Below are 27,501 nucleotides of genomic sequence, written 5' to 3'. Positions count from 1 at the left end.
ATAACTTAACTCTGCTAATACATGGAATGAAAGTTTGTTTCTAGATGGATTATTCACATCTTCTTGAAGACAACTCTCTATCACTCAAAATTTGATTTTAAAAAAATTCTTAGCTTTGAGGCATAGATACACCAAGGGCTAACTGGTAAATTCCCCTTACTTTCTTTCACAGTACATTTTGAAATTTTACACTTTAACCTCATTCTCAACGGTCCAAACGGCTAAGAAAATGAAGAAGGGATAAAGGACATCAATATCACTGCTATCTACTAAAAAGAAAAAAAAATCTTAGGTAGTTGTGCTCAGAGCGACCTCACTAGAGAGAATACTTCAAATACCAGATGCACCAAGAACATTGTTATGCAGCCAAAAACTGAAGTATGAATGTGAGACACGCTCTATAGGTCCCAACCATAAATAAAATATCGTTCACATTTTCAGTTTTTTAGTTGTTGATCCTACGTAGGCAGGATCTGAGCCTGCAGGAAATTATGATTCATTGTGTACCTCTGCAATAAAACCAAGTTTTATGACATGCTTTCAGCAAGACTGTTTTCATCAGAAAAAAAAAGCATGTTTAGCAGGTGTATATATATTTCAAATGACAAGTACTATCAACTCAGATTATAGGGGGAGATAGAGGGTCTGAATTTTCCTCAGTGGTACATAAACCCTGTCGACAGGATGCTTAACTGTTCTTCTGGATGACTGTTTGGAGAACTACAAGCTCTCAGCTTCTAGATTTTTCATGTCCTAAAAGCTTAGTGGTACAAGAAAGTTAAACTTTTCTTTCAAAGTTACCAAGATAGGGAGCTTTTCCTATTTGACCTAGTATATAACTTAACACAACCATTTTTGTCCAACTTTTTAATGAAATTTGTGAAAAATTGTCCATGGGGCAAGTGCAGAAAATTACTGTATTTGTACATTCTAGCTGGTATTTTTCAAATGGGAAACCCCCCCCAAAACCTTAGACTGGAAAAGAAAATTCCTATTCCGTCTTAGACCTCACTCTGAAGCACAGACACACAGCAATTCCTCCCTCCAAAAGGGAATGCAAGTCCTACAACAATAGTAAAGAACATGAAGGGAAACAACAATAGTAAAGAGAACATGACGGGAAAGCATGTTCGTGCAAAAAGGGTCCAGGAAAGGCAATTGTAAAGTTCCTTTACTTTTCCACATCTTAACACTAAAAATAATTTAAAACCAGAAATTTTCCTCTCTTCAAGAAGATCTACACGTAGAGATTATGTGAAAATATAGCAGATTAATATCTATTCAAAATGGGATATCACAACATTATTTTAAAATTTTGTACATGGAAATAACAAATTTCTCTAAAAGCAAATACAAGAAAGAGCTCCTCAAAATTGTAACTGAACTACGTAACAAAGAAAATACTCCAAAAAAGGCTAACAAATTTTTTTCAAGTGACCAAAGTCAATGAAACATAATCAGAACAATTTAAGCAGGAAAATGTGACAGCCTTGTTGCATTTTTTTTTACAGGGAACAAAAAGTACAGTATGTCCATTAAGACTGTTCATTCTGGAAGAACACAGTCATTGACTTTATTTGAGGCTGGGAATTTGTACTGAATGCATGACAGTCTGAGGAAGCCTTAACAGACTGGCTTTGATTACAAAAACTGTCTGCGGCTGGACAGTGTGGGCTGCAGTACCCACCTACAAAGTGAAATGACTATTCAATGTTTGAGCAGAGAAAGCCATCTAATCACTGCAGAACCTAATCCTAAATGGATGAGCTAACACAGTTACACTAATACATACTGTGCTGCAGCACTGCTGTGCCATGAAATAAATCTACTAATCTGAATGCATGTCAAACTCATATTCGTGGTTTTTTTACAGTGCAGAAAAAAGAAAACTGGAAAAAACTGTTAAAGAAACAGACAGATAATTGCACTTCAAAATGCCAGATCATAAAACACTTTATCAAGTTCTTTTTTAATGCTTATCACTGTTTACTTGGCACGAAAGGGCAATTGTGTGGTGATTAGGAACAACTCTGCATTTACTAACTTCATGAATTACCTATAGAAAATGTAACCGATAATCATGTAGCAACTTATTATTAAATACAACAGTTTAATGAAATTTATCAGTTAATATGCCCAGATAAACATTTACTTCAAAAGAAAAGCAGACTACTTAAAAAACATGCCAGTTGTGAACTAAGATGGGCTTTCTAGTTTTCTTTCTGTAAACCATGATCAATTAACACTATAACAACTTTTTTTCTTAGCCTGATTTCTCACAGCACTTTGCTTGCATCCTGTTATACTACAGTGTTCCACTACAAAATAAAATCTTTCTGCTCTTTAACAGTGACAACAAAACAAGAAAACCTTTCAAGTTTCCACACCTTACAAATTCTTTTAAGAAATTGTTTTATCTGTAATGATTTTTTTGTTTATTTGTATATGGTTATATCTAAGACCAGTCATTACTGCTAAACATTCAGTATGCACAATATGCCTTCTGAAGAAACTTTATTAATTGCACCTAATTAATTGCAGACAACCACTCTTACTCGGCATGTGACCTCTATTCACCTAACAGTTGAAGCTCTGAAGTTCTAGTTGAATTACCATGCATTGCCATATCCACTGAGCTCCTCAAAAGAATTTCATGTACACACTTTAAAGCTTCTACAGTAATTACTCCTTTCCACTTACTGTTTCACATTTTTGGTCAAAATAGTCTAGCATCAAACATTCAGCTTTCACTCCAGAATAGACCTGTTCAAGCTTGCTGAAGACAGACCTTCCAAATTTCGTAAGGAAAGCAACCAAACCATTCCTTAATTTCTTCGGATGAATGAAATAATAAACATTTAAGTGTTACTATAACAATTTTATACCCTTTCTTACTGCCCATTGATATAGTTTTGATATAGTATATTTTTACTGTTAGAATATTCTTCAGCACTGGCATCTGAAATAAACCAAGACTACCAAATCTTCTATGTTAACTTCTTTGCTTTACTCCTCCTTGTTATTTCTGTTCAGATATGCAAAAATAGATGCTACTTTAAAAAGTCTGTCTCAGACTGCATTAGGAAACAAGCTTCCAATACTTGGAATAGAGAACTCAATCAAAACCTTTAATTAAAAAAAAATTAAAATTCTGACATGTAAGATATGTAAGATGCCATGTCATGCATGATACAATAGATTTTCAAAAACCACTGAAATAACGACCTATGGCAACAGATGCTTCACACAGAGGAATGAGAAGGAACAGGATAGGGCAAGCATCTTCCAAATTTGCAACTCTTAACACTGAAGTTCAGGTTTCTTTCCACTTCTACTATAGCCACGGTTATTAAACAGCAGGATTCAAGAGTCGCAAAGATTTAAAAAATAAATAACCAAAGCTCACCATACACTACTCCACCCAAAAAGACAAAACTCGTTTGTCTTTACTGTCACTAGGTTCATAAAAAAAAAAAAGCTGCCTTCAAACAGATGAAAACACCCTGTTAATTTTCTTCACCTCACGTCTTCTCCACCAGATAAACGAGGGCATTATCACTGTTTAATACAAGTTTTAATTGAGTACTGTCACTGGTGGGAAGAAAAGTGTGGAACCACTACTTTCCGTATCAAACAAAGCAGGTAATTAACAGCTACTTTGGCACAATCCCTTATCACCAAAATACACAACACTGCTAAGTTCTCTCAATGTGAATGCTTTGCTTCAACAAAGGAAAGCTGATGTTTCAGGGTCACATTCACTCCTTTAATACACAGGCATAAATTTACTGCTCAGTCAGACACCTATAATTAAACACAAGAAGAATATAATTCTAATATTCAGACAGGCTTGCATATGAGTGGGATATCTCCCCCTTTAAAGATGATTGCCTTTCATTTTTTAGTTTCAAGCAGCTACAGTTCACTTAGTTTTGATTACATAGCAATTAGATATGCAAATACAAGAGATCTAAAAAAATGCTTTTTCAAATGTCAGATTGTAAGCAATCAAGCTTATTCTTTTCTCCTGTACACACAAGCTATTCATTAAATAGCTATTGTCTTAAAAACATTCCAACAGATTGCATTTATCAGTGTTTTAGAAGCAATGGGAGTGCACACTACTCAGAACACAGCTCATCAGGGAACGAAATCGATCTTACAATTAATTTAATACATTCATGATAGTGGTTAACTAAGTTGAAACTAAGTATCATCTTCTTTGGGCATTTTTCCCACCGTTGTTGTTAACAATACTGAAACTCACTGCATCATCAAATTAACCAAAAGTCATTTGTTTATATATTTAATGACAAATGTCATTTGTGATAAATGTCACAGCTAAAATCACTGAATTGTGACTATCAATAACTTTTCATCCTATACAGTAAGTTCATTCTGAATTATTATCAATTATTTTTTCATTGTATCTTACAAATGCGCTCATATAAAGGAATTCACTGTGAAATGATGTGGCTAGTATAATTTTGGCAGGAACAGCCATTCTGACACCTGTCCTTCTTTTTCTCCCCTGAAGGCCCACAAATATGTTCTGTTACAAATACAGAAATTCCCATCCATCTAGACCACATATACGGTCTTGGTTCTTTGTGACACATTTCATTTGGAAGCCGCTTGAGATCCACTGATCACTAGTTAAAATGGTGGGAAAGGATATTTGGCAGCAGCTCTGAAGAGACCAGGAAAGAGTAACTACTGCAAAACCATATGGACTGGTCTGTAAAATATTCTTACCCACAGCTCTGGACAGCCACTGAAAGCTTGCTCTTGCAAAACTCTAAAACACAAGAATAAAATGGGATGGAGGCAGGGGTTGGTCGGTTGTTTTTCTAAAGATCACAAAATCACTTTCAAGATAACAGGAGGGGGAAAATAGATCCCTAAAAGCAAGTCCATGTCGTCAGTTACTCAGCTGTGCAGAAATGTACACTAACAAGGGAAGCTGAAACAGTTCTTTCCTCAGGCTGAGCTTTCCAGCTAGGTAACTGAAGTAAATAAAATGCTTTCATAGCTGATTCCATGATCACCAACCACCCTTCAAGATATCTCTCACAGGAGCACAGACCTTTTTTCAAGGTCAGGAGAGCAGCAAAAATTACAAGAGATGCCTGATTCAGAGGTCTGTTTAAAAACCTGAAAAAAATCAGTTTAGCTCTGCAGCCCAGCTGTAAGCCCCAAAATGTTCTGCAAAGTCAGATCCAAGAATAAGCTGGAAAGGCTTTTTACAAGAATTGACTTCTATGAACTAACAGATGAATGTGTGTGACAAATTATTTGACATTTTGAGGGTCTTCAAATTTGCCTTTTTTTTATCCCTTTAAATGCTCAATGTGATTTTCTCTTTCCTTCCCCTTGCAATACAGGAGCCTTATTTAACCAGCCAGTGAGGTAAAACTCACTGCCTCTCAGCCTGCTGTTGTTGCCCATGCAATGTTTATATCCCTTCTGCTGCATCTTCCCTAAGGGTCACTGTAAACAACTGTGAGAGCAGCAAACATAACCTGTGTATTTGAACTCCTACCCACTACAGACTAACATAAAAAATGATACAGCTGACAGAGGAACGAGAATAATTCCCTCCCAGTGGTGCCCCTGCAAAAACTCCCTCATCTATTACATGGTTCTCTAAGAAGACACAGGGAAAATCCTGTATCTGCTACTGTGAAACACCAGGACCCAAAAAGCATGTGGCAAAATGCCACATTCCTGCCAATTTCTGCATCTGGCAAGATTGGTGATACAGCTTTGTGTAATCAAATCTACTATACTTAATACTCTGACTTGCAGAAACAGCCTTTTGCAAGTGGTTTTTACAGGAACACAGGTACTATGACAAATATGACTCATTTAAAATCATTACACTTTATTCTACCTGGTAGATTCTTCTACTGTAAGTCATGAAACATATATTAGACTGCACATAACAGGTGTGAAGCCTGCAATAACCAAATGAGACTTCCTTAAGAGAGCCTAAACACATAATCAATAATAAATGTGTCTTCCTCTTCCAAATGTTTCTGCAGGTGTATATAGAAGACAAGGCAAAGCCATCTATATATCTGATTTTTCTTAAAAATGGAGAATTGTGGTAGGTTTTCTTGGGTTTTTTTTTGTTTTGGTTTTTTTTTGGTTTTTTTGGGTTTTTTTTTTAGGGAAGGTTAATTTTACCACCAAATGAACTTTTCCAAAAAAGTACACTTCAAGCTAAATTGAACTTATCATTTAAAAGGCTGGATACTGAAATATTCCACAAGTCAGGCTGGAAAAACCAATTTTGGTATTTGCAATACCCTTGTGTCCTCACTGCATACTAATTTCCAGAGTAGCTTTGGTATTTCAGACTATGCAACGTTAAAGTTTATCACTTATTTTGGTTTGTAATACAGCTTATCTTAAGACCTTTTCTGATTCATGCTGTTGTGAGTCAATGTGAGCTAACAGATTTAAGTTCTGGGTCTTTTTGTCAGTCAAAATTTAAGTGAATGTTCAATTCCAGCATTGTCAACTTGAAACATAGGAGTATTTCAGAGCTACCTCAAAGACTGCTTGGTCATTTACGGATCACTTACAAGATGCAGAATGAATACAACATACTTTATCAACAGAGAAAGCATCTGTTTCTCTCTGTAAAATTTCATTTTAAATCTAATATTTGTCAACCACTAGCTTTTAGTTCTTGAAACTATCTATCACTAATAGTATATTTCACAAGTTCGGCAAGCCAGTTACAATACCTGCCAAGATCCCCAAGAGCCTAAAAATTAAATTCCCTTGAATACATACGGTTGTAAATATGGGAGTGTTTGAAATCAATAGGTCTGAATCTTAAGTGGCTCCGATATAATTCCATCAATTGGATCAATTAAAACAGTCAGGTACTTCAAGTGGATTCAGTCAGACAGTTAAACCTGGTTTTAAATTCTTTATCACTGTCTGATTGCCACAGAAGCATTAATTGTTTTTGTGTGGCTGCAGGACTGAACAGTCCAGATAACCATTTATAAAAATACTCCAAAGAGCCCACAAGCAGTGGCAGAGCTGTTAATAATTATGTTATGGGTCCCATCTTTCAGAAAACGACTTCTTTCTTATTCAAGACAAACATGCCGTCTTAGAGTTTACTGTGACTTTACCACAGAAAGGACCCAGCGCTGTCACCGCTTCTTTCCTTACACCACAGGAAAGTACCACCACAGCAGAAACACCAAGGGCCAATAAATTAAGGTACACAATCACACTTACTGAGGAAAAAAGCTTATCTAGGACAAAACATCAGGATCTGGTGTCTAGAGTTTAAAGGTCCAATAGGCAGAAAATGAACCAGCATTTCAACATGGAGAAACATGGGAAACAAAAAAAAAAAAATCTGTAACTAGGAGCCCATGTGCATGCTTTGGACAGGATTTAGGGAACTGCTCCCAGAGCTCCAAACTGCAGAGACAAGGCATGTACACCACCAAACAATACCAAGGGAGGACAGCAGAACAGAAAGACCTGTTTTCAGCTTTTAATTTATAACACTGGGGGCTGATTTTGCTGGCAATCAAGCTGGAAGAAGTTTTCTTAAGATAAACTGCTACCACAGTGTTAAAAAAAATCCAAATAAGAAAACCACCGCAATACCAATATCAAATCAATATCGAAGAAAATAATTTCAAGAAAACCCTCCAAATAGTTAAATAACCCTATACCAGAACATCCAATGCCAAGAAATAAATGCTGACCTCACTAGAAACAATATCAGCCTTGTGTCACAGCATGTGATCACAGAATATTACAGAAAGATGAGGAAGAAAGTAACACCTACATCTGACTTACCAGACAGAAAAAAAATAGTATAATGATTTACATAAGTATTTACATCCAAACATTTCAGTTATAAGCACTCACTGCCCACATGCCAGATAAAGGCACTCAATCAACAGGCTGTCCTTTGCTTTGGAAGAAAAATCCCTTCCACTTGTGCATGCAAAAATACCACTAGCACACTTGTAAAATGATGCATAAAAGAAAGGACAGTTTGATTCATAATTATATTGCCTATTTTTAGTTGTGTCAGGAATCAAAAAGGTTTCAGGAATTCCAGTTGAGATACTAATTAATCTTAACCTTTCATTTCTACTCATTCCTCATGTCACACCTACAGCTTACCTACAGAAACCTCTAGCCAAATGTGAGAGCAACATTGCTATCTACTCACCACACCTCTTCAAAAGCTACTGCATTCAGAGTTCATGTTCCAGCAACTTCAAGACAAGCAAATTGGTGAATCTGCCTTATCACCCTCTCAGGAAATAATTTTCTTTATATGTTTTTGCTGTTGGATTTTTTCTTCCCATTCAGACAGTCTTATGCATGCTAAATAATTTAAATGTTAGTTAGTAGCATGAGAAGTGTGTCATTATTTCCTTCTGCCTCATGTAATCTTCCTTGCCTGCATTACTCAGGTTCCCCAGTTACAACTCTCTTTTTAAACACCAGTGTTTATATCATTTGCTACCATAATACAAATATATGAAGTGTTGCTGGAAACCAAAATTCAGTTTATTGCACTTTCATGTCATCTAATTGTATTTTCAAAAAATAAACGAAGCACCATAGAAATTAACCGTCCTTTTATTACAGTAATTTATAAAGCACATGACCACCGAGAAGGAGGTACTCAAGGATCAAGATGGAAAAAGATAGCCAGAGAAGATTACTAGAGAGAACTAAGAGGAACCTTAAGTCAAATCAAGGAAAATGAATATAATTTACAAAACAAGAGAGAAATTCATGAAAGAGGGAGAAAAAAAACCCAAAAAGTTGACCTAGGTTCAAAGCAGTAGAAATATTAGGAAGGAGGGAGGAAGGCAAAGAGAGAGGAAAGGAGGGAGACTTAGGCTCGCCAGGGAAGTGGTCACCAAGCCTCACAGGCCACCAAGCCTGACAGAGCTCAAGAAGAAGAGTTTGGACAACGCTTCTGGGCACATGGTGTGACTCTTGGGGTGTCTCGTGCAGGGTCAGGACTCAATGATCCTGAAAGGTCCCTTCCAACTCAGCATATTCTATGATTCTATGTAAGATTGAATAAGAAAAAAAAATCTCCTGTAGCTTTTGCTGCGGAAACGTAACTGGCTCCTTAAATTATTTTGGATTACTTTCCACTCTACTATACATAGGTTCACTCCCCACAAATGCTAATTTTTCATGCATCAAAACATCCTGGTATTTCCCAGCAGCTGTGTCAAACTCATGGCATTTTTATACTAACTAGGCATCTCCTCCCTGTATTGATTCCATCCATTCTTATCAAATTTTCTGCATAATTCTGTAACACCTTCTAATGAAAGCAACCAATAATTTGATATTCCCATTTTTTTCCCACAGCCAGAGTTTTCACGCTACTTCAGCTGCCAGCTAAACCATTCTGTTAGGCCCATTCTGCTACTGCCTGAATGCAGTCACTGTTTCGCAGATCTTACTTTCAACACCCAAAACCAGCCCAATGTTTTCTTCATTTCAAGCTATTAAGGTTAGGACAAGATTTTGTTTGTCATGTAGGAATATAGTGCTGAATTGATTTATGAGTCAAATTACATTCAAGAATCACTAACATCAACAAATGCATCAAGAATGCATAAATACTGTATGTTGTGTTTGTTCCATGGCAAGTTTGTGGCACTTAAATCGGATAATTTACACAGAGTATCAGATTCTATTAAGGTAAACAGTCTCCAAGCTTTGCTTGAAGTGTTCTACTACTGTAAGAGTAACAAGTTCTCTCTAACAGAAAAATAGATTTGTGTCCTTGGCCTTACCAAACATTTAAATAAGCTTTCATCCTTTCATGCATGTACTTAACACACACTTTAAACAGAACTGTTTTGAGTTGCAAGCAAATTTTTAAAGATATATTCAGTGTGCAGGCACTTCAGTGAGTCCCACATTTATCAAAACATTCCCCATTTACTGCCCAAAAATATGTGAAAAAATGTAAAAATTACTAGACAGAAGCTGCTAATTACTCTCATGAAGGGTTAACAAAAATGTCCAACCATCTGTAAATAAATACCCCCTCTACCTTAAAAGTGCAAAGACTAAAAATAAAACCTTGCAATTGCAGCTGGATGAACTGTCAAGTGAGGATACTGTCCCATCACATCCTTATTAACATCTACACAGCTACTTGGATTTCACTCATATGCCTAATGCATGGTACCTTAGGCCATACATCACAGAAGTGGAGCCTATGATTAACAATATCCATTTCAATCCAAGCCTAGGCATGACAAAGGCGAATACTAGGCCAGAAACCTAAGGAAAGTCACCATCTATAAACAAGTTTAAATTGATCAGTCATTTTAGGAATTACAGTTTGTGACTGTTACTATACAGTTGACAAGGAATTCAGTACCTTGCTGCAAATAAACAGCACAGATTACTTGTCTCTATTTGGAAAACAATATACTAGCACAAAGTTAAATAACTATGTTCTAAATGTTCAATTAATAATTTTATTATTTGGTTTCAGCAATAGTTGTATCTTATTTTGTGCTGGATTTTTGTGCTCTTTTACTCCATGCTAAAGATCTTTCCTATCAGTCTCAATAAAATGGCTAAATCTGACCCTGAGGAGCCATATCCGCTATGGTAAATAACCACCTGCCTGTATTCTGCCTGCCAAAAGCCACCCAAAAAATAAGAACCAAGAACTGCCAGGAACTGATAGCTACTCAGGAATCACACAGGCATGCTGCTTTCCCCCCTGAAACAAGTTCTAACTCTGTTCCCACATTAAAGTGGGCTCAATCTTCATGCAGGTACAAGAAAATTCCCATGAGCCTCAAACTAAGTATGGCCTTTCCCACACAGAATTGCAAGCACAGTTGCATGATACTGAACAAACACACTGAAAATGCAAACCTGAATACAAATTATTTCTGGTAAGCAAGATTATCACAGCATTAATTCTTAAGAAAGTTAGATTATGTTAGTATGAAAAAGGTTTCAGGTTACAGTACATTTTCATTTTTTAAACCTTGCTTCACTACTTTGCTAGACAAAGCAAAATGCAGATAGATGTTTGCAGACAATTTCGTCAGCATCTCAAAACAATTCTGTATGCAGTCTCCCAAGCCTTTCAAAACTTCTATTCAAATGCCAGATACAAACCACTGTGAGCTGAAACCCGGTCAAGCTTTTACAACAAATTAACACTCTCTGTGCTTACCACCTAACAAAAGCTTAAGAGTAATTCTGCAGAAAGAGAACTTCTGCCATGCTACAGGATGAGTCAATTCCTGTTCAACAGACATAGCATTTTAATTTATAAACCAGACTTGTTTATACAGAGACGTTCAGGCAATGATTCAGGATTCCCTTGATGTACTTTTTCCACTACACTTCATGCTACTTTTCTCCAATTTCTAGATAATCTAGATTCTCTCACTGCTTGATCACAAGATTTTTTCCTCACAGGGAACTGAGAGAAAAACAAATAAAAGGAAAGCATAATACAAGTTGATTTCAACTAGCAGGGCTTTGATTACACTTCTACAGTCTACAGCTTCCAGTGTATTTAATGGCAGGAAAGAAGTGTTTTGTTAAAAGTCAGTTATTTCCATATTTAATTAGCTCAATAACCAATTTAACTGCTCTAGAACAAAATGACATATAATGAATTTTTGATAGCAAAGTTAATCATAGCCAAAGGCTTCAGCTACTTTTCACATTACACAGGAAAACCCATGTCTTAGTAGTGTTAAAATCTGCTTGAAGCTGCAACTTTGTATTGAGCTCATGTAGAAATATATCCAATATATACTGGGTATATTCGGTTTGTAGCCAACAAAGGGCAAAAGTATGTATGAAATAAACCATCTAAAAGATGCATTGCATCAGATACATATCAGTAATTTTTTCTGAAAGACTAATATTGCCTTGTAATAATTTTTAAGGTCCTCAGGCACCTAATTCTTTTTTCCCTTCAAAATAAAACCATTCTGCTCTTGAAAGTAAGAGCATTCCCCTGGCTGCTATGAAAATACTCTTGAAATAAATTACTTCAAATAAGAAGCGTTTGTCAAATCTTATATAAAACTTCAGGAAAATGTTCTCTTCTTGTAAAATTTGCATTCCCATATGTAACTATGCTAGTTGTCCCTGCATTCTTCACTACTGTCATTGTGAACTGTTTTTTACTTAAAGATGTATGAGGGTAAGATTCCAAAGATAATACCCTAGAAGCTCTGGAGTACAAAACCCCCATGTACAGGCTTAAAAGGAGTCTGATGTCAGTGAGAAATAATATCTATTACCTTCACTGCTGTCTAATAAAACTGTATTTCTAAGAACTAAAAATTCAGTAGTCTTTAGCATTTAATTATATAATTAAATCAGTAACTTGGTAAGAGGACTTCTTTTTTTCTTTGTCTACACTATTAGCTAATAGTGTAAACAACTCTTAAAAGGGTCGCTGCTCAAATATTACCAGGGATATAATTTGAGAGATCTCTGTTTTGTCTGTGAAAAGGGAAAAATGCTTTAACAATTCTTTAATTCTTTAAATCCAGCTTTACAATTCCCCCTGTATTCAAAATAATTAGCTACAAATGAAATGGAGGTTTTGAAACTGGAACAGAAAAGTCCATTTTCTGTAGTACTCACTACTAAAAAAAAATACTAGCTTACAAGCAAACAAAAATATTTTAATCCATCTTATGTTTTACAGTGAACCTCTAGGAAGGCAAAGCAGTATCAACCACCAAGTATATTCTTAAACATCTGTATTAAAATAGCAGTTGTGATACAGTGAATATGTAAGTTTACATGAATACCTTTTTGTTTAGAGTTAGTTTAAAAATATAAGGCCAGTTATTGTAGTAGTCAAAAATTAAGGATGAAAAAAGTCTGCCAAGCCTGATCAGTTTGAGAAATCAAACCTAATCAAGACATACAGGCTTATGAAAAAGTGTGTTCAGAGGAAATGTCACTGTAGAAGATGCTGAAGTTTATTGTTCCCAGGGCAGTATCTTAAACAGTTCATTCTGAATGCCTTAAGTAATTTTCTATTCCGAGTTTCTAACCTGAATGCAGTAGATTCAGGACACACTGTATAAGCCATGTCTCAGTCTTAGCTATGGAGCCTGTTCATACAATGACTTTCATGTATAGTCACAGAAGTTGATAGCAATTAAAATGAAAGTAGGAGTCTCTTATATACAGTTGCAGCTTTGATTTGCAACAGAAATTAACAAACCACAATCCAGCATTTCAGACATGCTGAGCTGCTGCTCCACACTGCTGCAGTGAGTCAGTATCCAGTCACTAGAGGTCAATTTTAATAAACAGCATCCTTAAGGGTGGACATTGACAAGGGATTCTGCTACCTATAGTTCTAGATGTAAAATTAAGCATCTGACCTCCAGAAACTCCACCAGCATTATCAAAAAAGGATTTTTTTTTTAAATAAAAGGACAGTCATTCTAGTCATGTATTATGAATACGGAATTGCTTTTCACTTTCACATGTCTATGTCCCCAGTCACTTAAAGTATTTTTCCCCTACTATTCCTAAAGGTACTGACACAGAGCCAAACCCCCACCTTTGCAACTAGTTACAAAATTTTTTTAAATTGCCATTCCAAACCACTGTTTGTCAACACAGACACATGCAATCATCAAACACCATTGGCATGCTTTTGCATAGAGGCACGTGTTAGAGGCAACAGGCCTCAGCCAAGCAATTTACTCCCGGAATACAAGAACAATGATGGCTGGGTCAGCCTTCCATTTTGAAACACAGAACAACTTCATTGCCTCCCATATGCTAAATATATTCCATTTCAACATGCATGTCAGCACCAGACCTTTATGATTTGTTCACACATAGTACTTTTCACAGAATACAGAAGTTAAGCATCTTGTAATTAAGGTAGCAATAATAGGGTTTGCTTAACAAGACACAGTACGGTGTATTTTCCGATGTCAGTAACATCACTTCATTACCTAAGCTGAATGTTTAAGCCTTTCCATTGGAAAACAAAGTTTATCAGATGATATTTTAAAGCCTAAAAGGTAATAAAATATTACGAATATGTAATACTACATATTTAATAACACAGAATGTAAATTTAATAAAATATCCTGCTCACAAGACAGATGCATTTTTCCACTATGATATTTTCCTCAGACTTTGTGCAGGTATCAAGGACAGAGTTTTTCTAATTCCTTTTTAGCCATACTACAAAAACAGAAAAATGGACAGTTCAAAGATATGGAATTATCTATTTATTGTAACAACTCTGCACAAGTCAGAGGTCAAGACTGGTACTAACTGAGAGCTTGCCTTTTGTGAAACCTTACGTTTCTGCTTGCAAGGTGAATGGGGTTGTGGGAACAAGTAATCTGGAACAAATAGGTCAGAAACCACAAATCAGTTCAAATGATCTAATACGGAGTGAAGTGCAACAGATTTAAAGCTACAGAGGAGGAAGGCACAGAGTTTTTCAAATTTAAAACTATCCATAGCTGCCTGCCCTTCTACTTGAAATTACCAATTTTAAGAAAAAAAATTCTGTGTATCATAATGAGATGCTTCCTCCTGAAGTAAAAACAAATGATGCTCTCTCATCACACACTGTTCTAGGGGAGATTCTTCTCTAGAAGAAGAAAGAAATAGAGAAAAACACCAGTTGACCAAGGCTGCCACAAGTCAGCAGCCTGATGCTGTTGGGCTTCATACCCCTCTCTAAAGTGAGATAATGGCAGTGTGTTAAAGAGCACAGGGCTGACACCCTAGGGGTGTCATCGCCTGTTTTATGGAATTCATGTAAGACAAGGGACACGTAAAAAAATCTTTTGCTTATCCATCATTGGACAGTCATCACTATACACATTCTTTAACTGGTGTGCAAGTTACCAGTTTTCTTCTGTGCCTAATGAAAGGTGCATTCAGACTAAACAAAAAGAAAATGCCTTGGTCTTAATAAAGTTACACATTCATTAGCTTTTGATGAATGCCTGCAACCCCTTTTCCCTCCCCAATAATCTCCTTCAAGTACCCCTAGGCTCTAATCACAGTATTCTCAGTAATTAAGGTTTTGATTTTAAATTTGTTGAAAGCTGCCTGGAGAGATGTTCTGATTACCAGCTGAGATTCAAATACAAACGATTTGAGGATTTCCCCTGCTTTCTGTGGGGAATCTGTCAGCAAGTTTCAAGATGTGATGCCAGTTCCAGTGTTTTGGCCATGTGACAAAGATTTCTAATTCATTACTTCTTTCATAGGATCACACAGCAAAGCAAAATTCTCTACAGAGCATATCTGGATGGTTTATTTTCCAGCATGTCAGTCTTTGTATTTTCTTTTGCATTCTGCAACCACTAGCAAGGCAGGAAAAGCACATGGACAGTTTACTCGAGATAGTATTTAGTACCATGTAGCTGTCATGTTAAGATTGACACTGCTTCAGTAATTATTCCTTCCAACAACCAATAAAGTTCCTTGTATAATTAGCACTGGGAAATCAAGTTTGCAGATATAGAATATACTCACAAAATATACATAAAAAACTAACCTGCATCTCTTATGTCTTCCAAATTTCAAAACTATTCAGTGAAAAAAAATCTCGAATACTGACAACACTGGCTGTAGAGCAAGGAAAGGGTTTTAAAAAAGAATTAGTGTATCCTAACCTGCCATGAAAAAAATGATATTACTTCTGTATTTTATACAAGTTCATTAGCATTTTGAAGTACAACCTGCAAACAGAGAAGCCCTTTGAGAAAATGAAAAAAAGGTAGTTATCATTAAAGGGCACAGACTGCCAAGAAAGTTGATCATCTTGCACTGCAAGACTAGGGAGTTCATCTGTAAGTATAACTCATCAGGAAAAGAGGCAAGAGTCAACAGCAAGAAGTGTACTTGTGCTTTAAACTGAGGGATGTCACTCATTCTTTCTTTAGTCTGTGACCACCATGTCTTAAATCAGCTTCCAAATCATCATTTTTACAAGAAACATCTTATTGGTATGCATTATAATCAAGGATTATGAAGCTCTTCCTACTGCATCAACACTGGTATAGCACCAAAAAGTCTGCTCTTAAAAATGTAAACTAATGACCAATACAAATCACCTCAGGAAAGCAAATGAGCTGAAAAGATTAGGAATGGATGACACGAAAATCAGCTCTGTGAAGAAAATTATTTGGCACTCAACATTGGTTTACAACCAATATCATACTGTTTGGTATACAAATACATTATATTATGGTATCATTCAAATACAATCCATACTAACTGCAGTATTATCTCATTAAATTATCAATGGTCGAGTACTTTATGTTTAAAAATTATGAGAGAACCAACTTCAAAGTGATAATGGACATTCAAGTGCTGACCGGATCAATTTATAGTTTTTAATGTGTACGATGTTTTATCTGATGCAGTATCTGATACTTGTCCTTGTTGAAGGTAGCTTTCTTTTCTTACTAAACTTAAAAAACCAGGTGACTGGTTAGAAGGTCTCAGCTCCTCTAATCTTTTTCTTAAATACAAAACTCCAGTAACTCCCATTGCCTATTCTTTTGTGAACAGTCAAAAAAAAATTTTAAAAAAAAGGCATAGAGAAGAGAGGAAATCAGTCCAAAAATACTTCTCCAGAGAGTAAACCTGCCCAAGCTGTCTATAGAGACGACTCCCCACAGGACAGGACTGGTTCTGAAGCACAGTGGTAGAAGAAGGACTCTACACCTAACAGCCACCTGGACATGGTCCTAGGAAACCAGGACATGGTGACTCTGCCTGAGGTGGAGAACCTCCACCACTTTGTGATTCTGTAACAGACATTTCACAAACTCCAAAACGTACAAGAATGGTAGAATAGGACAAAGGATGGTGACAGTATTATAGCAGATTATGAAAACAAGAGACATTAAATGAAACTTGACGGTAACAGATTTATAAGCTCTGGGAAGGAAGAGATGTTTAACTGGGTAGACATTAACTTTCTAATAACTAACTAACTAATTATAATTGTTATGTACTACATACGTATCAATAGAACGGATGTGGTTGATCATGTAAGGAAAACGGGGGGCGGGGGGGGGTCTCCTAAAAAAGAAGCAAAAGAAAGTGTATTTCTGGGAATAAAGAGGAAACATTCAGAACTACAGTGGAGATGTCAGTGTAACTCCAGCAGCAGTAGCCAGAGGTAGAGGGAAATAGCTAGAAAATAAACCTAGAAAAACAGAGTTACCACGAGAGCAACCTGACATTCAGGAAGGCTCTGTTCTATCATGCAGTTTCCCTATTCATATGGGCAGAGCATGCATATTACAGCACAAGGCAAGAACAGCCCTAATTACTTTGCAACTCCACCTGAACACAAAACAAAACCAGAAACACAGCGCTTTTTGGTTCACTCAGACAGAAGTGACTGCTGGAAATACAATTAACTCTTTTTTTCAATCCATACTCCATGTACAAATCATTACTTTGGTAATTCAATCCAAGAAAGTTATTAATAAGACCTTTGAGGTTAACAGCTCTTTCCTAGAAAAATACATTTAACTTCAATTTTTACCTTTACCTTGTGAAATGTGACACAATTATAAGTTACTTATTATTTAAGAATATAATTGCTGGCTAGACTCCCAGTTGCAGAATTATGGAGCATGTACATTTTACTTCTTCAGGACAGCCTGTGTTATTTACTAAGTTTATATAAGACACTAGATAATGACAAAGCATATAGTGAGAACATAACAAGTAAGAATGAGAGACATGAGCTTATTCTCCATTAGAAATCAAAATTATGCATCTGAAACTACACTACCCCTTTAAGACCTTACCTTCTTTTTGTCCCTCATTGAGCCCTTCCCTCGGACCATTATCTTGCATCCTGTTTCTGCCTCAAGCTGTTTAGCTGTTAGTCCTCTGGGCCCAAGGATTCTTCCAACAAAGTTAAACTGAAAGAAAAAAATAAATAATTTCTATAAAATCAAGCAAAGAAAATTAATTAAAAATGTAACAAGATATATTTCTGTGTTTAAAAATATCAAGGGTTTAATGGTTTAGGACACCACAATAAATGCCTGAGGTTGAAAAATGAGATAGGTACTGTTTTTCTACATTAAGTACCCACGTGACACCAACTTTGGGGATACAAGTTTCAGGTGAAACTAGGTATTTTAGATGTAACATCAGGCAGTCTACAGAAGCAATAGTGTTAATTTCCTCCTCATTAAGTTGTACAAGCTCTTACAGAAAGCTCGGGCCACTCTCCTCACCACTAACATGTCCAGCCATGCTCATCCGTAGGCCAGCGAGTGCATCACGGAAACACACACAGGGGCTGGGTGCACGACCAGACATGCACACAAATTTCAAGAGGTGGGAACGCTCAGGTGCTGGGGGAGCTGCAGTCCCACAATGGCACAGGATCTTCGGGAAAGGCCCCTGCGCTCACTGTTCAGTTGTTCCCTGCTCACAGCTAAGGGGCCTGCAGACAGCATTCTCCTTCCCCAGTCCATGTGGTTCTGCTGGGCTCCATCTGGGAAGGACATCTAGAGTAACTCTTCTTTCTCTACCCATGCCATGGCATTTTCTTCAGGAAAAAAAAATGAGGCCTCTTACATGTTTATTTTAGGTTTCATGGGGCAACATTTCTTAAAAATATGGTATTTTCGTACACACACACATATATAAAATATTTATACATGTAAAATTTTATGTGTATATACAGACAAAACAAAAGCACATCACTTTTTGTAAGTTGTATCATTTATTCAGTTGCACATACAAATAAAGCATGCATTTCATGTTTAATTGGCTGACTTCAGCAGACAGCCCCCCACCTACACTCAACACAGTACCACCACCATTTAACCATACATAACATTATTTCCTAGTTGTCCTCAACAGCTTTTCCCCTTTCATTATTTTTAACCACACATTCTGAAAATTATGACATAAATAAAAAAAGTAGTAAGTGACAGCAGCATTGAGAACACAGAGCAGTACTCTGTGACAACTGCAGTGCAAAGATGGAACACCAGCTCAAAGGATACATAAACAATGAAATTTCAGAGCAAACATTAAATTCCAAGAAGAAATTAAGAGAACAGAAACTCTGCTGTAAGGACGTAAGTCTGGATATTTTAGATCCCGGTAAAAAAAAGTTATTCAATAGAATCGTGAAGAAGTTGTTGGCTTTCATTTCCTCAGCTAATTAAAACCGGGCTTGAGTACTAAAACTCAGCATACTTGAAATCTTTATGAAACTGCAAAGACCAGAAATGATTTAAGAGTGAGCAGAAATAATGAACGCAAGCAAATTAAAGTTCTTTAAAAAAAACCCCAGTGTTTCACGGCAGCTAAACTATTCATAGAGAATATATACTCCCAAAGTTATTTAGTATTGCAAGCTCAGAAAACAAAGACATATTATGAAGCCTGAATCAACTATTGGGAGGTGAGGGGGTGGGGAGTAAAGACTAATGGAATTTGTGAACACACACAAACTGTGAATCATAAGAAATTAAGGAACATTCACTAAGCCTTGATAAAGCAATGAACTAGTAACTAGTAATAAAGTTCAGCTGTGAAATATTATTAAAATATTACATCTCACATTTCATGTTTAATACCAAAATTGTACCATTGTCTTACATGAACAACATCTTACTCGCCTTTCTCCACAACCACACTGCTGCACACCAAACCTTTAGATATCTATGCCATTCTACCTAACGCTAAAATAGTACTGCAAAGCTGACTTTAAATCAATATTTTAACCAACACACAAGCTGACTATTGTTATATTCTCAATCTCCCAAGAAGAACAGCAGTCTCCAATGTTTCATTAATTTGGATCAAGACTAAAAGAATAAATAATAACATACTTCGGATAAAAAATAAATAGAACAATATAGGATACTAAGAAAAAAAAGGGAGTAATCTGTATTAGTGTCAAGTTTGCAACTTTATTCATGTTGTCTGAACACTATTTAGAATTTGTAGTTGAGAAATCACAGACTTAAAACTGCAACACATTCTGTTGAATGTTAAGCCAGTTCCTTTACCAGTTATGCCAAGGATATCCTCCTTATAAAGAGCCTTCAGGAATTGTTCCAAGGCAGCTCAACCCTGCCTTTTCTTTCCAAATGGTATGTATTAACCTTTTTGGATAGCTATTCCTCCCAAACCCCAGCCTGTTCTCATTGCCTCTCTTGCGCCCTACAATTTGATCATTTCTAAAAGCAGGATGCCTAGACAAGGCAATACGTCTACTGAGATCTCAACTATGTTAAGTTACTCAGAACAATTTTATCTTATAAACCACATTCTTATTAACACATCCCAGGTTGGTTCTTTCCCTCCCTCAAAAATTCAGCTTTTATGCTTGTTTCAACATTCATTGACCCCAAATACTCTCCTCCATTACCTCAGCCATGATCCTTTCCCCTAGTTTTATATTCATATGAAGTTCTATGCCCCCCTACAGCAGCATATTGCTCTACATTTGTGTAACGAATTCCACATTGTTGACTTCAGGCACATTAATTTCAAGACAGAATTAAAATTCAAAACCATCTTTAGAAGCATTTGGTAATGACTTAATTTTTTTTCTAAGCATACTTTCTATCCTACCAACCAAGTTTTCTTCAATGTGTTAAGAGATAAAAGATGAAGGAGAACTCTGCAGGACCTCCCTACCTGGGGCGCAGTCTTAATTGACTCATCAGTAATCAATTATCATAGATTAAGCCAATTATTGCTTTAACAAATGATCCCCTACTTTTTATACCAATCTATCACTGTCAGTATTCAGTTCCTCAGACAACCATCTTAAAAGTCCTAGCTCAGAACTCATAGAAAAACATAACTCAGACTCTTCTGACAGAGACAGAGCAGTGACCAGCAAGACCACAACTAAGAAACACAGAGTAAGCCTTCAAGTTAGACCGTTTTTTCAGAATCCAGTTGTATCTGCAGCTACTGCTTCTCTTACCTATCAGGCCAGCTAGACTATCAGACAGAATTACCAGAACGAGACATCTGACAAATTCAGAAGACCATCCTTAACATCTAACTCAATATTTCTTCTGCTCTTTGTCTCATACTGTCACCCAATCACACTCTTCATTGCTTTGTGTTTCTCTACAAATAACATACCTGTGTTCAGGAATACTGTTTGTTCTAACATTTGTACAGGGACAAAGCTAAGAATATTTCCCTTTAATTTCTGATAGTGTTTCTCACTTTGCATTTGTCTAGTACTGTAGGATTCACCTTACCCCCAGAGAACTGCTAGTTTAGAGCAGAGGTTCAGAAATCAATTTGACCAAAAAAGGGAGTAATCTGTATTAGTGTCAAGTTTGCAACTTGGCTGTACTACTTTGACTGTATGTAACCTCACACATGCTGAAAAATGAGATTATGTTAAAAATTAAGCAGAAGTGGCCCTTATTAAAATTAACTGCTTCTACATCAACAACACAGAAAAAGCAATCAAATTAAGTCAGTCTTTCCTTCCACAACAACTAATATCTCTACACTCGATATATTTTTATATGTAAAATTTTCACTAGTGGTATTTCACAATTGTTTTCCTGAGTTTTATTTTCATGTGCTCAAATCTTCCTCAACTCAAAATCACAACTAGAGAAACAACCTCCAGAAGAAGGTGACACACAAACACAAGAGCATCCTAAAAGCCAAGAATTAAAAGTGTTTAGCAGAGCTCAGGTGCTGAAGTTCCAACCAGTTACAGCCTTGTTGCTCTCCCTCTCTGCTTGTTTCTCTGCATCATCACTCACATTCCCTTAGTTTGCTAACCTTTCACGTTTGAAGTTTTCAGCATGTACAAACACCACTGGAACGTGCCAGTGCGTAAGACAGTTGCTGCCTTTCTTTGAGAAGATATCCAAAACACACCCCCTTAAAGAAAAGCAACAGACAGCAGATGTTGGGACACTGAACACGAGGATCTTTGTTACTCAAAGACTTTAAGCAGTAAAAAAACATATTAGGAAAAAAAGCTGCTCCAAATTCTAATGTTCGCACCTACTCTGGGATATTAACGATTATTCTGCAGCAACTGACGTTCCCAAGAGTCGACAAAATTTCCATGTGGTGACCTAACAAGTCCACTGCATGAGAAATTCCCTGATAAAAACATCTTGTATTCCCTATGCATAGAACAACTAATTCCTAAGCAGACCAGCTGCTTTTACAGTCCTTCTACGCTTCACCAGTCCCCACTCCCACAACAAAAGTAGTGAAGAAAAGCAAAAATGAACCATGCCAAAGACTCAGAGCTGCTGCAAAGAAGTGTCTGGTTTCTACAGTATGGGAAATGCAGAGTTTAAGGAACCTTCCATGCAAGTTAAAATCTGAGGACCTTCAGGTAGACCAGTAATATTAAATTTCATACTACTATTGTGACTTTTGTATTTTGTGTTTTCCTTTGAAATATGAAAATAAGATGTGGCAAGATCTAATTTAACTTATGAAAAAAAGTGTCTTTACTTCATTACTGGAAATGAATTTTAAAAAATCCAATTTGATTGAAATATCCAAATCTAGCAAGAAAGAGCACAAACACATGCATTTGATCGAACAATTATTTAACTCAATTAAAAACTCATTTATTCTACCATCTTATTAGCAAATGTTCCAGTGACTTACTAAACATTGACTTTGCAGAGTCAGTTACTTATCACTGGAAAAAAGCCAAAACAAGCTATTCTTCAAGTCTATTTCAAGTTAAGGAAATCAAGAAAAGCCTCAGAAAGCTTTTATGTTCCTTAGGTACAATGCATATTTGAGTACTTTTCATACACAGCCTAAACTTTATTTTAAGGAAAGTCTCAAGAAAAGCTCAGTAGTTCCTCATTATACCAAAAGCAAAAGATGCTCCACACTTCATGCTGACTTTCAGCATACTTTAAGATGTAACAAGCAGCTAAGTTCAGAAAAAAATTAGAAACACACAAAAAAGGACCCCTTTCTTTAATAATGATTTATAACAAATGCTTTGCAATCTATGTGTCTAGTAATCTAGCATTGGTTTCACCTTCTGACCCCCAGCTTAGAAAAATCACATAAATTCTATTATTTCCTTAAACACCCCCGTAACTACAACTGAGTACTTGTAACCATAGATGTCCACTCTTGATGATGTTAGTTAATTCTTATCCTCCTGCAGAAAGCAGCTTCAGTATAGTTATGCCATACATGAAAACAAGTTCTCCATTTTGAGACTACCTTTACATATAGTTTCCTTTTTTTTTAAATCATAACAGGTCAAAAACTGCAGACTTCTCAGTTAACGAGCAGCCTCACCTTCACTTATCCATATTTTTTCCAAATTACATTTTACAGCCTAGTTATATGCTAGACATAACCGCCAACTGGCTGTGGATTTTCATCAAGAGAGAACACTATACTTATATCCAGCCTTCTCCATAGTCAAAACAGCTTTCAGATTGCACACTGATACATTAAACAAACTAAAGCACCTCAAAAATGTGCTTTAAAATGTCCTGGTGGTTAGTTTGATTTTTGAAGACACGGAGAGCAGCATTTTCTGCTCATTTCATTTTCATATGATTTTCCACACCAAATAAAAAACATCTGAAGACCAGGACTCCGCATGGTTCAGTGGTTAAAATATGTCATGGTTAAGACGCAACTGAAAACTGGATGTTATAATGGACAACATCTGCTAATTTTATCTTAGGCAGCAACGCTGGCAGTCAGTTTAGCCACTTCAGAGGAAACCTTCTATGTCTTCAGATTGCAATAGTCATATTCCAAGACCATTTAGGAGATAACTTAATCTGACAGAGTCACAGGCTAAAATGCCAACCACAGAAATGGAGTAATGAAGAGACACGAAGGAACTGCAAGACAATGAAGGCACTCAAAACAAAGTGTGATGAATGTGTATGACACTCACAATGGTGTTTGTTTAATGTTAGTACTCTTTGTGAGCAAGATTAACATCTCTCCAAGGATTAATATATTTCTTAAAGATACAATTAAATTCAAGTATGTATTTTCATGCATGTTTTTTATTAAAAAAAAACAGCCAATGCATTTAATTGAAACATTTATATGCAAACAACCTGGAAATACTAAAGAAGAAGATAAAACATAACACTACGCTGACAGAACAAATACAAGAATGGACTCTGAATCCAGTAAAAGCTTTCACTGACCCACCAAAATTAGCAAATTTAGGTTTGATTTTTTTCATTGATTTCTTTTTAAATGAATATTGTTTTATGATACTGGTAATACAGTTTTTCATAAAATATTTCTCAGAAAATCTTGTGTTGCTCTCAACCGAGTTTTAGATAATGATAAAAAAAAAAATCAGATATGTGTGGCTGATTTGATTTTTTGAAAGTCTCTAACCTGAAACAAGTATAAAACCACTTGAGATATTAGAAAACAAAATACAGCATATTAAACCTTAAGATACTTTCAGTTAGGTAGTCTAGTGTTCAATAAACAAAACTTGTAGCATAAAGTTACAGCTAGGTACCTTTGAGACTGAATTTCTGAGAAAGTAATCTGAAACATTTTACAGGAAAAAAGAAATGACAAACGGGCAAATTACTTACATTGCATATGCTTTCTAGAAATAACATTTTCCAATATTTACTCCATTTGTATACCATGCCCACAAAACCATTTTCACAATGACAACTTTGTCAAAAAATTGGCTTCTGGTTGTTGCTTTGGGGTTTTTGGTTGGGTTTTTTTTTTTTTTTGGGGGGGGGGGTGGGGAAGAGGAGATGTTTGGTTAGTTGGGCTTTTTTTACAAGTACAGTTGCAGTGATGTTTATTTATGCACATGTATATATACAAACACAAACAATGTTACCAAAACCAGCATTTACACCTGTAAACATGTAATTTGCCAGTAAGACAGCAGGGATGGATTAAATACATAACCTTTCAGTTAACATTTACAGCCCCCACCCCCTTATTTCAGTCAAAATATTTTCTTTAGATACTTGAAACTGTTGCCACTATCTCACCCCATACAGAAGATGACACCACTACATTTTTTGGTAGGTTGTGATTAACAAAACAGAAGGTTTCTTTTTCCATGAAGAGAAACCTCAAATATATTTCATACCTTAAGTATTTTCAGTGATTCAACGTCACACTTATCACAACAGAAAACAGCTACACAGCTTTTGTTGAAGCAGTAAGAACTACTATAAAATAAAAACAAGTGCATCCCATACACGACTGACTCAGTGACCACATCATAGATTAACTAAAAACAAAGGCCAAGTTTACATAAACAGCCACTTGTACATATTTCAGAAATCAAGAGGGTAAAGCATAATGTTTCAAGAATAATGCTGAAATTGTGGTATCTTTCATTAACTGCATTAGCTTGTATTCTGAGGATTAAATGTGCTCCAGTGGAATTTGTCAAGTTTGTAACATAGTTAAGAAAAACAGATTATCTGATGAGATTTTAAAGGGAGAAGAGGCTGACAAAGCAGATGGTATTATCACTGTCAATACAGTGAACAGAGACAATAGTAACCACATTTAGAAGGTAATTTTTACACACAAGCTAACTTTAGGTAGTAGTTAAGACTGCTAGTGACAACATGTGAAGTTGTTTCCCCAAGTCTCTATCAAACCCATCTACTGCTGGTCATAGAAGAGATGCTGCAGGCAACAATGCATGAGAAACATTCTCTCCATCCCTAAACATGTCATGTTTTCTAAGCAAAACAACCAAGTAAAGGCCAAAGTACACATGTAGTGAATATCAGCAGCATAATCTGCTTATGTCAAATATATCCACTTATATTTGGTGTGGGTATCTGATATACACCATTCCAATACTATAATCAAAACTAAATGAGAACTATTGAAGCATTTAAGTGATGAAGTTAAGTAGCAAATTAGAAATGCTGTGCAAGCAACATTGTATAAGCAACCTATGCATACAAATTATTATTAAATAATCTCTTCATCACTTAAACACAAAAATAAAACCATTAACGTACTGGAGAATAAAACACAGAATATCAACCGTCAGAAAATTAGGATCTGTCATATTTTCAATTAGGTACTTTTGCGCTGGACAAACAAAATCAAAACTTCTTGTAGATCTGTTGAAATACCTCTGAGATTACTTCAAGTGTGAGCAATTTAATCTCCAACATTTAACAAAAGGGTCACTACAGCTGAAATATTTAAAGTAGTTCCAATTCTCTAAAATTTGAGTTGACACAAAGAGGAGAACAACATCTTAGAAAGGAGATAATGAAAAGATTTTTTCTTTTTCTTAGTGTATTAAATGGATAAGAACCATCTTCAGTACATATGTAATGCACTAAGACTGGTTCCATCTTTATTTAGTACACTGCATACATTTTTAACAAAGATTATAGGGTTGGGGGCATTTTTGGGTTGGTTTTTTTGTTCTAGTTCAGTTACCATAATCACTTTTAAACATCAAAGCCAGATAATAACTTCTCTTGTGATGGGAAAGAACTGATAATTATTGTGGGAGTAAGACCAGCTTGGTCTAGTTCAAAAACATGTATAAAATATGTATTAATGCAAAAACAAAGGATATGAATATAATTGTAATATATTACTAAAACATAGTATTTGTGCAGCAGGAGAACAAAGTTAACATTCGGTGTTTTGAAGTCTGATGTACTATACAAAAAAAAAACAGCATCTGGAGGAAAATGAACACATTAGTGCAAAGGTTTTGACTTTTACACAATGCAGAGGTTCCAAAGAAAACTTCAGCCAGTAAAAGAGCAAATGAGTTCTCTCAATACAAATAACTTTATCTATTACTCTCTCCCAGAACTATGTTTAGCTTAAGTATTACATAATGCACTTAGTGTAGGAGTAATTTTGGTTAAATTAAAAGGAATTCGTTAAATTCCTTTAAATTACATTATATTTAATTGGGAGTTTTTTTCTTAAGTCAATTAGAACAGTACAGATTCTATGGGATGTCCAGAAAGATCCCCAGAAACTTTATCATATTTATCATATAGCAGGGCAGAACAGCTTAAATCTCCGCTCTAAGTACTGGGGTATTTATGTTTCATGGCATGCATGAGTCAGTCTTCCTCAACGCTGTTTAACTTCTAACTCACCTCATCTAGAAACCTGGTGCCATCAGCACAATTCAAACACTGAATTGTTCACGTTATGTTCGGAACCAAATAAAATCTCTTGAATGAACGTACACATGCTGCAAGTCAGCTGGCTCACAAAACTGAGCACAAAATTTAGCATCCGTTGGGACAAGTTAGTAAACAGGCCTTGCCTACACAGACTCTGCACATGATCTTTAGTAAGAAATGCTGATACAAATTTATCTGTGTTTTCCAGTAAAACTTAAATAAGTATATAATAAACTATCAGTGATGAACAGTAGTACACCTTGTTCTCGCTATAGGATTAGGAATTGCTGCCTTCCCTTCT

General features: G+C 35.9%; 1 protein-coding gene across 10 annotated transcripts in view; it reads right to left on the bottom strand.

The window, feature by feature from the left end:
- QKI (QKI, KH domain containing RNA binding) overlaps positions 1-27,501 on the bottom strand; it is a 156,347-nt gene that overhangs the window by 75,077 nt on the left and 53,769 nt on the right. For all 10 annotated transcript variants that reach the window (XM_039569235.1, XM_039569236.1, XM_039569237.1 and 7 more), the window contains exon 3: positions 17,856-17,972. In XM_039569235.1, the coding sequence (XP_039425169.1) occupies positions 17,856-17,972 (117 nt within the window). The remainder of the gene's footprint in view (positions 1-17,855; positions 17,973-27,501) is intronic.

The sequence above is a fragment of the Corvus cornix genome, chromosome 3 (assembly GCF_000738735.6).
Source record: "Corvus cornix cornix isolate S_Up_H32 chromosome 3, ASM73873v5, whole genome shotgun sequence".
Taxonomy (NCBI): domain Eukaryota; kingdom Metazoa; phylum Chordata; class Aves; order Passeriformes; family Corvidae; genus Corvus; species Corvus cornix.
This window is presented reverse-complemented; position numbering and strand designations above follow the sequence as displayed.